General features: G+C 35.2%; 1 protein-coding gene across 4 annotated transcripts in view; it reads right to left on the bottom strand.

The window, feature by feature from the left end:
- Nucleotides 1–12,426, bottom strand: part of CPNE8 (copine 8) — a 267,087-nt gene that overhangs the window by 92,282 nt on the left and 162,379 nt on the right. For 3 of the 4 annotated variants that reach the window (XR_011255932.1, XM_069584636.1, XM_069584637.1), the window contains 2 exons: nucleotides 6,668–6,772; nucleotides 5,269–5,310 (listed from right to left, as the gene is read on the bottom strand). Coding sequence is in view for 2 of the 4 variants with exons in the window: in XM_069584636.1 (XP_069440737.1) it covers nucleotides 5,269–5,310; nucleotides 6,668–6,772 (147 nt within the window). In the remaining 2 variants the exon portion in view is untranslated. Of the gene's footprint in view, nucleotides 1–5,268; nucleotides 5,311–6,667; nucleotides 6,773–11,140; nucleotides 11,197–12,426 lie in introns of those variants that run through there. The other variant, XM_069584638.1, reaches the window with a different exon arrangement.

The raw sequence follows: 12,426 nt of genomic DNA, 5'->3' as shown, positions 1-12,426 counted from the left end.
CAGAAAATTGTTAAGTAAGCTGGAGAACAATATGATAGAAATCACTGCTGCAGAAGAGAATAAAGAATGAAAAGAAATGAAGAAAGTATATGAGACCTCTGGGACATTAAATGCACCCAACATTGCATTATATGGGTCCCAGAAAGAGAAGAGGGAGAGAAAGGACCTGATAAAATATTTGAAGAGATAATAGCTAAAACTTCCTTAACATGGGAAAAGAAACAGTCACCCAAGTCCAGGAAGAACAGAGAGACTCAGGCAGGTTAAACCCAAGGAGTAACATGCAGAGACAAAGAGTAATCAAACTGACAAAAATTAAGAGGAAAGAAAAAAATATTAAGAAACAAGGGAAAAGCAACAGATAACATACAAAAGAATTCAGGTAAGGTTATCAATTGATTTCTCAGCACAAAATCTTCAGACCTGAAAAGAGTGGCATGATATATTTAATGTGATGAAAGGCAAGAACCTACAACCAAAAGTACTGTACTCAGCACAGCTCTTATTCAGGGTCAATGGAGAAATCAAAACCTTGGCAGACAAGCAAAAGTAAAGAGAATTCATCACCACCAGACCAGTTTCACAACAAATGCTGAAGGAACTTCTTTAAATGGAAAAGAAAAAGCTACTACCTGAAAAAAGTGAATTATGAATGAAAAATCATGTAAAGGTAAAAGCACAGTAAAGGCAGAAAATCATCTGCACAGCAATTGTGAGGACAGCACAAAGGAAGGATATTGGGAATACATTTGAAATTAAAAGAACAAAAAATTAAAACAATCTTGTTTGTACATTGACCTCTATAACAAAACCTCAGGGTAAGCACGCACTGAAAACCTATAAGAGATACATACACATAAAAGAAAAAGGAATCCAACCACAACACAAAAATTAGTCATCAAATCATAAGAGAAGTGAACAAAGAGGAAGGAAAGAAAAAAGACTAACAAAACAACAAAATGGCAATCATAACATATATACAATAATAATCTTAAATGACATTAAATGCTTCAACCAAAAGACATAGACTGACTTAGTGGATTAAAAAAACAAACAAACACCTCACATATATATTGCCTACAGGAGAACCACTTCAGATACAGGGACACATACAGACTGAAAGTGGGAGGATGGAAAAGGAAATTTCATACAAATGGAAATCAAAAGAAGCCTAGAGTAGCAATACATATATTAGAGAAAATAGACAAGGGACAAGGAAGGACATTGCATAATGATCAGTAAATCATCCAAGGAGATGTAACAATTCATAGGAGCACTCACATTAAGAGCACCTCAACATATAAGGTAAACACTAAAAATTATAAAAGGAGAAATCAAAAGTAACTCAATAATTGTGTGGCATTTTAAACTTCCCTCACAAGTATCAATAGACACATCGTCCAGACAGAAAATCATAAAGGAAACACAGGCCCTAAATGATACATTAGATTAGATGGACTTAATTGATATTGATAGAGCATTTCATCTGAAAGCAGCAGAATACTAATTTTTCTCAAGAAGAATGGGACATTCTTCTTGAATGCACATGGAATGCACATGGAACATTCTTCAGGATTGAACACTGGGCCACAAAGCAAGCCTCAGTAAATTTAAGAAAACTGAAATCAAATTTTTTACCCTACCACAATGCTGAGATTAGAAATCAACTATAAGAAAAAAAACTGTAAGAAACTCAAACATACGGAAGCTAAAACAATATGCTTGTAAAGAACCAATGGATCACTGAAGAAATCAAAGAGCAAATAAAACTATACATAGAGACAGGTAAAAATGACAGCATGACAATCCAACAACTATGGAACACAGCAAAAGCAGTTCTAGGAGGAAAGTTTATATCAATATAATCTTATAACGAGAAACAAGAAAAATCACATATAACCTAACCTTACACCTAAAGTAACTGAAGAAAGAACAAACAAAATAGAAAGTTAGTAGAAGGAAATAAATCATAAAGATCAGAGAAGATATAAATAAAATAGACATGAACAAAACAATAGAAAAGATAAATGAAAGTAAAAGCTGCTTCATTCAAAACATAAACAAAATTGATAAACTTTTGGCCAGGTTTATCAAGGAAAAAAGGGAGAATATTCAAATCAATAAAATTAGAATAAAAAAAGGAGAATTTACAGTGAGTACCACAGACATGCAAAGGATCATAAGGAACTACTATACGCAACTGTATGCCAATAAAATGAACAAACTTGAAGAAATGGACAAATTCTCCCAAGACTAAACCAGGAAGACTTGGAAAAGATAAACTGGCCAATCACCAGTACTAAAATTGAAAGTGTGATTTAAAAAAGAGACAGTTAGGGACTTTGGATGGACACATACACACTGCTATATTTAAAACTGATAATCAAAAAGGACCTACTATATAGCACATGGAACTCTGCTCTATGTCATGTGGTGGCCTGGATGGGAAAGGAGATTGGGGGAGAATGGATACACGTGTACATGACTGTATGCATTCTGTGAGATCACTATCACTGTCATACAAAAAATAGATAGTGACGCCACAAAAAGAAAATAACAGGCCAATATCCCTTTTGAATATACATAAAAGTACTCAAAATCACTGCAGATGGTGACTGCAGCCATGAAATTAAAAGACGCTTACTCCTTGGAAGAAAAGTTATGACCAACCTAGATAGCATATTCACAAGCAGAGACATTACTTTGCCAACAAAGGTCCGTCTAGTTAAGGCTATCATTTTTTTTCTGAGCAATATGTCACAACAGTGGGCTTAAGTGTGCTGTGTCACTCAGTCATGTCTGACTCTGTGTGACCCTATGAACTGTAGCCTGCCAGGCTCCTCTGTCCACGAGATTCTCCAGGCAAGAATACTGGGGTTGCCATGGGATTTTCCAGGGGATCTTACCAACCCAGGGATCGAACCTGGATCTCTCATGTCTCTGGCATTGTCAGGCGGGTTCTTTGCCACTAGCACCACCTGGGAAGCCCATGGGCTTAAATACTCAACATTTGAAAAGGAATGCATTTGAGTCAGTTCTAATGAGGTGGATGAACCTAGAGCCTATCATACAGAGTGAAATAAGTCAGAAAGGCAAAACAAATATTGTATATTAATGCATATATATCCAGAAAAACATCTATTTCTGCTTTATTGACCATGCCAAAGCCTTTGACTGTGTGGATTACAATAAACTGTGGAAAATTCTGAAAGAGATGGGAATACCTGACCACCTGACCTACCTCTTGAGAAACCTATATACAGGTCAGGAAGCAACAGTTAGAACTGGACATGGAACAACAGACTGGTTCCAAATAGGAAAAGGAATACATCAAGGCTGTATATTGTCACCCTGCTTATATAACTTATATGCACAGTATATCATGAGAAATGCTGGGCTGGAAGAAGCACAAGCTGGAATCAAGATTGCTGGGAGAAATATCAATAACCTCAGATATGCAGATGACACCACCCTTATGGCAGAAAGTGAAGAGGAACTAAAAAGCCTCTTGATGAAAGTGAAAGAGGAGAGCGAAAAAGTTGGCTTAAAGCTCAATATTCAGAAAACTAAGATCATGGCATCTGGTCCATCACTTCATGGGAAATAGATGGGGAAACAGTGGAAACAGTGTCAGACTTTATTTTGGGGGGCTCCAAAATCACTCCAGATGTTGATTGCAGCCCTGAAATTAAAAGACGCTTACTCCTTGGAAGGAAAGTTATGACCAACCTAGATAGCATATTCAAAAGCAGAGACATTACTTTGCCAACAAAGGTCCATCTAGTCAAGGCTATGGTTTTTCCAGCAGTCATGTATGGATGTGGAAGTTGGACTGTGAAGAAAGCTGAGTGCCAAAGAACTGATGATTTTGAACTGTGGTATTGGAGAAGACTCTTGAGAGTTCCTTGGACTGCAAGGAGATCCAATCAGTCCATAATAAAGGAGATCAGTTCTGGGTGTTCTTTGGAAGGACTGATGCTGAAGCTGAAATTCCAATACTTTGGCCACCTCATGCGAAGAGTTGATTCACTGGAAAAGACTCTGATGCTGGGAGGGATTGGGGGCAGGAGGAGGAAAGGACGACAGAGGGTGAGATGGCTGGATGGCATCACCACCTCGATGGACGTGAGTCTGAGTGAACTCCGGGAGTTGGTGATGGACAGGGAGGCCTGGCGTGCTGCTATTCGTGGGGTCGCAAAGAGTCAGACACGACTGAGCTACTGAACTGAACTAATGGAATCTAGAGAAACAGTACTGATGAACCTATATGAAGAGCAGTAATGGAGGCCTAAAGATAGAGAACAGACTTATGGACACAGGGCTGGGGTGTGGGAGTGGATGGGTTTTAAGGGGAGAGTAACATGGAAACATATATATTACTATATGTAAAGTAGATAGCCAATGGGAATTTGCTGTATGACTCAGGGAACTGAAACCAGAGCTTTGTAACAAAGAGGTGGGATGGAGGGGGGGGCGGGAAGAAGGTTCAAGGGAGAGGGGACATAGCTTTAGCTATGGCTGATTCATATTGATATTTGGCAGAAACCAATACAATATTATAAAGCAATTATCCTTCAATTAAAAATAAATTAAAAAAACACCTCAATATCAGTCTTACTTAAAACATTAGAAATAGTGAGAAAATATCTAAAGAAAAAAAAGTAGTGTGTTCCTCTCTTTTACTTATTAACACGCTGCACTATGCAGAGGGAAACCATAATTTCAGAATTCTGCTTACCTATTTTTATTGGTATTTAGCAGACATATTCTAGAGTTTTGTTTTATTGTTTGTTTGTGAGGTATGTATTCCTTTTTAGTGGAAGGGGAGCTCAGATGTGTTCCCATGGATGATGTAGGGTAGAAAGGTTATAGAAATCTTCAGAGATATTATGAGATGCAGAAATTTGAGAATCACAACTCTACAGCTATAAAACTAGATGTCTATAAATTGTACACAGTGAGAAATCAAGTTCAAGTTGAAAATCTTTGCTATATTACTAGTAATCTTTACTATGTTACTAGCAGTTTTAGTAGTTTCTAAAATTACTATATTTTTATTACTATTAAAAATAGAGGAAGACCTCTATTTTATTTTGCAAATTGAATACACTCATTCTTAAAATATCATGTGAAGACTTTAGCAACAGGAAAACAAGACAAAAATATGCAATTCAGAATTTAAACTGTGAAAATGTGGTCATTTCAATATATTTGCTTCTTAAAGAATATTAATTTGTAAAAACAAAAACGAAACAAAACATATCTTACCTTCCATCTCGATTCCAGTCATACACCTCTACTTTGACTGTTCTGTCCATGGTGAAAACACACACACAGGGTAAAGTTACTTAGTAAGATCAAATTAACATATGATTGAAAGTTAAGAAATAAGTTTTAGATTTTCTTAGATAAAATATTGTATACTTTCAAGTTTTATAAAATAAAGTTGATTTTCTAATTTTAATACTAGCCCAATGTTTACTTTAAAATAAGTTTTTAAAATCACATAGATTTTTAAATTCTTTAAAGAGAGTAGGAAATTAAACAGGAAAACCATTTATAGTTTGACACAGCTCTTCAATGAGGGGCATAGAGCTACTTTTACACTCTTCAAAACCATTGTCTTCGTATTTTGACATTGAGTTTGTATTTCTCAAACTCAGCATAGATCAGAATCACATGGAAGGCTTGTAAAAATGTGAATTATGTGACCTCATGCCCAAGTGTTTCTGGTTCAGTAGTCCCGGGGGTGGGCCCAAGAACTTGAATTTTTACGTTTCATCATGTGATGCTGATGCTGCTAACTATATTATACAATACAGTTAGAAGTATTATACAAATCACGGTCTTAGAAAGAATGAGTCCAATTAAATAAAGTTGTGACATTATTAAATTAATAAAGTGACAGACAAGTAGCATAATACATTTTAAGAACATCTAATGATATACTGGTAATGGATAGTTATTCCTATGATTTTAGTTAATAGAATAAATTCTAATTTTTCTAATATACAAGTAGTAAGATAAAACATGTTTTGGGGTGAGAAGGGGTTTTTATATAGTAATCTTACAATCCATCTTCATAAGAAAAAGAAAACACTTTGATATTAATAAATCTTCAGGTATATTGTGGGAAGATCTTCAGGGCATCACCTACTTATTTGTAAAATACCAGAATCTCCCTGTTCTAGATCTATAGAACTTTTATAATTCAGTGACCATGAGAACAATGATGTCAAATAGGATTCTCAGGAGTACACAGGGTTGATAACATACATAATCATAATTTTACATCTTCTGTATATTTACTTATTCCTTTCTAGAAAGATAATACCAAACGAAAACCTTGAGGCTATAAAAATTACGGGATACTTTTGAATATGTTAAAATAAACAAATATTCAATATATTTTTAGCACTTTGCACATTTTTGTTTTTGAAAATTCAGTTAAATCAAATTTTAATTAGTCAAATTATTCCTCTTGCCCATATCATTATGGGTAAAAAAGGCTACTTAAAAAATTCTTAATAAGTCAACTATGCTTTTGTAAATACACATTTACATTGGCAAAAAAGCCACCTTAATTTTAAAAATTCAACTTAGATTATTGGATACAAAATCTACAGTGAGTATTTAAAACTCTCAGACAAGTTGACACTTATTTTACCTGTCATAATCGCCATTACATAAAGCTCTTACTGAGATCTTGAATGCTTGCCATACAGGATTTAGAGTGTTTTTGACGACTTCTGTTTTATGACAGATTGTAAAACTGTAAAAAAAAAAGTTTTCCAGTTATTTTCATGATTTAGTTCTAATATATGCCTTAGTAATCATTTCTTTCTTTATATTTTGTGCAGAATACAGGTTGCCTGTCTTTCTGTTACCATTATATCAGTGAATAAAAAGAGATTTGCTGTTTCAAAAACTTTAAAGATTATCTCATCATAACATATGGCAACCCACTCCAGTATTCTTGCCTGGAGAATCCCAGGGACAGAAGAGCCTGGTGGGCTGCCGTCTATGGGGTCGCACAGAGTCAGACACGACTGAAGCGACTTAGCAGCAGCAGCAGCAGCATCATAACATAGAGCAATGAGGGACTTTCCTGGTGGCCCAGTGGTTAAGAATCCGCCTTGCAATGAAGGGGACACCAGTTCTATCCTTGGTCTGGGAAGATCCCACATTGCCATGGGCCAACTAAGCCCATGCACCACAGCTACTGAGCCTGCACTCTGGAGCCTGTAAACTATTAACGCCTGGGCCCACGCCGCAACTACTGAAGCCCACATGCCCTAGAGCCCGGGCTCCACAAGAGAAGGTGCCACAGTGAGAAGCCTGTACACCGTCTCTGCGACTAGAAAACGCCCACATGCAGCAACAAAGACCCAGCATAGCCAAAAATAAATGAATAAATATTAAAAAAATTTAAAAATTGCAATTGCACAATGAGTTTACTAAAAACGACCTGAACATTCAATAAATTCTAAAATTGGCTTGTAAATAATCTCTGTAAATATTGTAGTGAGATACTGTTGTAGTGAAAAGTATCTATTGGTTGCTAAACATGAAGGTTATCAGTAATTTTGAGTTTTGTTGGAATGCTGGGCACAGAAATCTGTTTAGAATGAGTCTAAGAAAGAGAAGAGAAAGAGGCAGAATGTGTAAACATTTTTGAGCAGTTTAGCTGTAATAAGGAAAAAGAGAACTTGAGGATAACTTAAAGGGGAAAGATAATCAAGTGAAAGGTGTGTTTTTTGTCACTTTTAAATTTATTTTTTCAAGATGAAATTAAGAACAGCAAGGGTGTATGCTAAAGGAAAAATACATTAGCGAAAAGACTATTTGTGATGTATGAAAGAAAGGGGAAGAAGGTTGGACTAATGTCTTGAAGTAGATGGGATAGTGGGAGTGGATGGGATAGAGGGCATCAATATGGAGTAGTAGGCCTTGGAAGCACTTGGATAATCATTTTGCAGAGCATGTGGGAAGGCCAAACACAGGGGTAGATATTGTGATGGGATCTTAAGGAATTTCTCCATTTGCTTCCGTTGTCTTATTAAATAGGAAACAAGATAAACAGTAAATAAGACCGAGGGAAAAAATGCATAAGTGTCTGGGAGAGAGGAACATTGATGTATTAAGAAAAAAGAATGATTTTTGAGGAGGGTCAAAGGCTTATTTAAGATTAACATAATGGATTTATACTAGAGATCACTCAATATGTGGTTCTTTTTTTAAAATCTAAACTGTTGATTATTCCTAGAGGGAAGAAAGATAGCAATTAAATAATATGTAATAAGGGGTAGAATCCATGAAACTTTAAACTAGTTTTCTGATTCAAATTCCACTATCGTTTCCACCAAGCCATTTAATCTCTGGACATCAATCAGGTCCTGGTAATATTCTTGCCTAATGCAAATTTATGCTGCAGATCATGAGCTATAAAATGTTTTAAATGATCTTGGTAAGAACAATACCTAAATTTAACTTTCACTAAACCCTTAGTCATGTAGTGTTCTAAATGCAGGGATCCCTCTTATAGTCATCAACATGAGAGTATTAAATAACTACACCATGGTGAACATATCGCAGCTAAACCCTATAAGAAAATAATTCCATTTTGAAAGGCATTGAGTCCATTTTCCTCTTCACAGTCAAGAAAGAGTCTCTCTTCATTAAGAGATAAAAAAGAAACATAATATGAATGGATCATGTATTTATTTTAAGATTTATGGCGTTAGCATTACACTCTTCCTGGTAGTAGCCTCACCTGTCTAAAGAAACTCATGTTACTAAATTGACAGAGCTCAAGAGAATATGTGTTTGTATAATGTGGTCAAATGCTCTCAAAGCTGAATCACCCAAAGCAATATAGGAATCACCTAGGGCAAAAAAACATTAAAAGAAACATAAATGATAGAGAAAACTCTAAAAGATTAATCAAAGTTACTTTGAAACTTCTCTTAATAAACTGACTCACCTTCTTAGTGAGCTACTTACAAACTAGGTAGTCATCTGTCATTCTCATTTGTAAAGCACTTATGGCAGAAAGTGAAGAAGAACTAAAGAGCCTCTTGATGAAAGTGAAAGAAGAGAGTGAAAAAATTGGCTTAAAGCTCAACATTCAGAAAACGAAGATCATGGCATCCGGTCCCATCACTCCATGGGAAATAGATGGAGAAACAGTGGAAACAGTGTCAGACTTTATTTTTGGGGGGCTCCAAAATCACTGCAGATGGTGATTGCAGCCATGAAATTAAAAGACACTTACTCCTTGGAAGGAAAGTTATGACCAACCTAGATAGCATATTCAAAAGCAGAGACATTACTTTGCCAACTAAGGTCCATCTAGTCAAGGCTATGGTTTTTCCAGTAGTCATGTATGGATGTGAGAGTTGGACTGTGAAGAAGTCTGAGTGCTGAAGAATCGATGCTTTTGAACTGTGGTGTTGGAGAAGACTCTTGAGAGTCCCTTGGACTGCGAGGAGATCCAACCAGTACATTCTGAAGGAGATCAACCTTGGGATTTCTTTGGAAGGAATGATGCTAAAGCTGAAACTCCAGTACTCTGGCCACCTCATGCAAAGAGTTGACTCATTGGAAAAGACTTTGATGCTGGGAGGGATTGGGGGCAGGAGAAGAAGGGGACGACCAAGGTTGAGATGGCTGGATGGCATCACTGACTCGATGAATGCGAGTCTGAATGAACTCCGGGAGTTGGTGATGGACAGGGAGGCCTGGCATGCTGTGATTCATGGGGTTGCAAAGAGTCGGACACGACTGAGTGACTGAACTGAACTGAACTCCCTGGAAGGAAAGTTATGACCCAACCTAGACAGCTATTAAAAAGCAAAAACATTACTTTGTCAGCAAAGGTCCATCTAGTCAAGGCTATGTTTTTTCCAGCAGTCATGTATGGGTGTGAGAGTTGGACTATGAAGAAAGCTGAGTGCTGAAGAATTGATGCTTTTGAACTGTGGTGTTGGAGAAGACTCTTGAGAGTCCCTTGGTCTGCAAGGAGGTCCAACAAGTCCATCCTAAAGGAGATCAGTCCTGGGTGTTCATTGGAAGGACTGACGTTGAAGCTGAAACTCCAGTATTTTGGCCACCTGATGTGAAGAGCTGACTCATTTGAAAAGACCCTGATGCTGGGAAAGATTGAGGGCAGGAGGAGAAGGGGACGACAGAGGATGAGATGGTTGGATGGCATCACCGACTCAATGGACATGGGTTTGGGTAAACTCTGGGAGTTGGTGATGGACAGGGAGGCCTGGCATGCTGTGGTTCATGGGGTTGCAAGGAGTCAGACATGACTGAGCGACTGAACTGATATGCTATATAGACAGCAAAAACTCAGTAATAATTCCATCACTAGTGTCACTAGTGAAAACTCTGACAGGAGTCTGCTGCAGCACTAATATTCAGGAGTACTGCTATATACATATAAGTATGTGTATATATTTATTAAAAATAATAAGAAAAATATTTTTATTGAATAACCTATATTAAAATAAATTGAGTTGTTTTTAAATGATTTTAGATTTTTAGATTAGTTGCATATTTTATTTAATAAATAAGTTAATACCATTTTTACAAGCATAATAAAATTATGTATTATTCTTTTACCAGTGGCATTATATGTGTGGTGGATTGAAACTCTATAATTGTGCAACTAATCTTTGTAAGTAAAGAAGTAAGAATAAAAGAGAGAATTCAGGAAATAGGTTGTTCAGACAGGAGTAAACATGAGCTTTATTCCTTGTTATTCAAGAAATTTTGAATGATTCTTTTAGTTTTTTATTTTTAACTGTGTAAAAATTTGGAAAATATGATTATTTTCTTCACTGTCCAATATTTTTCACATAGGTAAAATTAGTGTTCAGATGTAAATGCTACTCTAACATTTTTACCACTAAAATACAAAAGAAGTATGCAAAATCTAACAGTATGATACCATTACAAAAATAATCAATAGTTTCCCAGTGATTGTATCAACAAAATTCTACACTCTGTAAAGCATCATTTTATATTTCTGTATATTCACTTTAAATAGCAAATTTTCTATTTTTATGTACTGTTTTATACTTATTACATAACATTAACATGTATAATTCCATTTAGAATTATAGAAGGTTACCTTTTTTTTTTAAACAGCCAATTCCTCTCATTTTAATCTCCCAATGACATTTTCTTTTTAGCTACTACTTTATTATGCATAGTTAAGGAAAACAGGAAACATTATACCATAAGATAATATAATAATAACAGCTAACATAATTCTTAAGTTAAGTCAGCTCTAAATGATTTTTGTGTAGTAATACATTTAATACTCTCAACAGCCCTGGGAGGTAACTATGATTATTAACCCATTATACACATGAGGAAAATGAGCCCCACATGAGTTTACTGAACTGAACTGATGGTCCCATAACTATTAAGTAGCAGGTCCTAGGCAGTAGGACCTTTTTTAGCTCATAATTTTAACAATTAAACTTTTTCCTTAATATTGAAAATACAATAAGAATCATAGAAAGTAATACAAATGGTAAAGTCATATGTATTAAATTATACTCTATACAATGGAATACTACTCAGTCATGAAAAAGGAAATAAAACTTTGTCATTTGCAACAACACAGATAGACTTGGAGGGTGTTATGCTAAGTGAAGTAAGTCAGACAGAAAAAGACAAATACTATATGATGTCACTTATATGGGGAATTTAAAAAATACAACAAACTAGTGAACATAACAAAAAGAAGCACAGATACAGATACAAAATATCTCACAGATACAGAGAACAAACTAGTGTTTATCAGTGAGGAGATAGGAGATAGGACATAGGAGGAGAAATACTGGAAGGGATTAACAGGTACAAACTATTTCATATAAAATAAGCTATAAGGATATGTTGTACAAGGCAGGGAATACAGCCAATATTTTATAATAATTATAAATGAGGTGCAACCTTTAAAAATTGTGAATCATTATTTCATATACCTGTAACATATAATATTACATATCAACAATACTGCAATAAAAAATTAAAATAAATTATACTCTATAATATATTTTCAAATCACATAGAAACCAGTCTAATCATAACTGGTAAAATATTCAAATTACTAGAATATAATGAAAAATTTTCTTGAATGCCATATGTTATTGAAAAAACCATGTAGTATGAAAAGCAACCAATAAAAACCCATGTTCCTCTCCAAGAAATCTGCTTAAGACTTCAGTTCTATTAACAAAATACATTAGTTTCAGCATTTTAGATTTTTACAAAAAAATAAAGCTTCCATACTATTAATGCAATAGAAGAGGAAATATTTCTATGAAGCTGAAAATCATTCATTATAAATATCAAACAAAAGTTATAAAATGCTTATAAAGTTATACATTGTTATTGAAATGAAAAAAT

The sequence above is a fragment of the Ovis canadensis genome, chromosome 3 (assembly GCF_042477335.2).
Source record: "Ovis canadensis isolate MfBH-ARS-UI-01 breed Bighorn chromosome 3, ARS-UI_OviCan_v2, whole genome shotgun sequence".
Taxonomy (NCBI): domain Eukaryota; kingdom Metazoa; phylum Chordata; class Mammalia; order Artiodactyla; family Bovidae; genus Ovis; species Ovis canadensis.
Note: the sequence above shows the minus strand (reverse complement) of the source record. Positions and strands in the feature narration are given on the sequence as shown.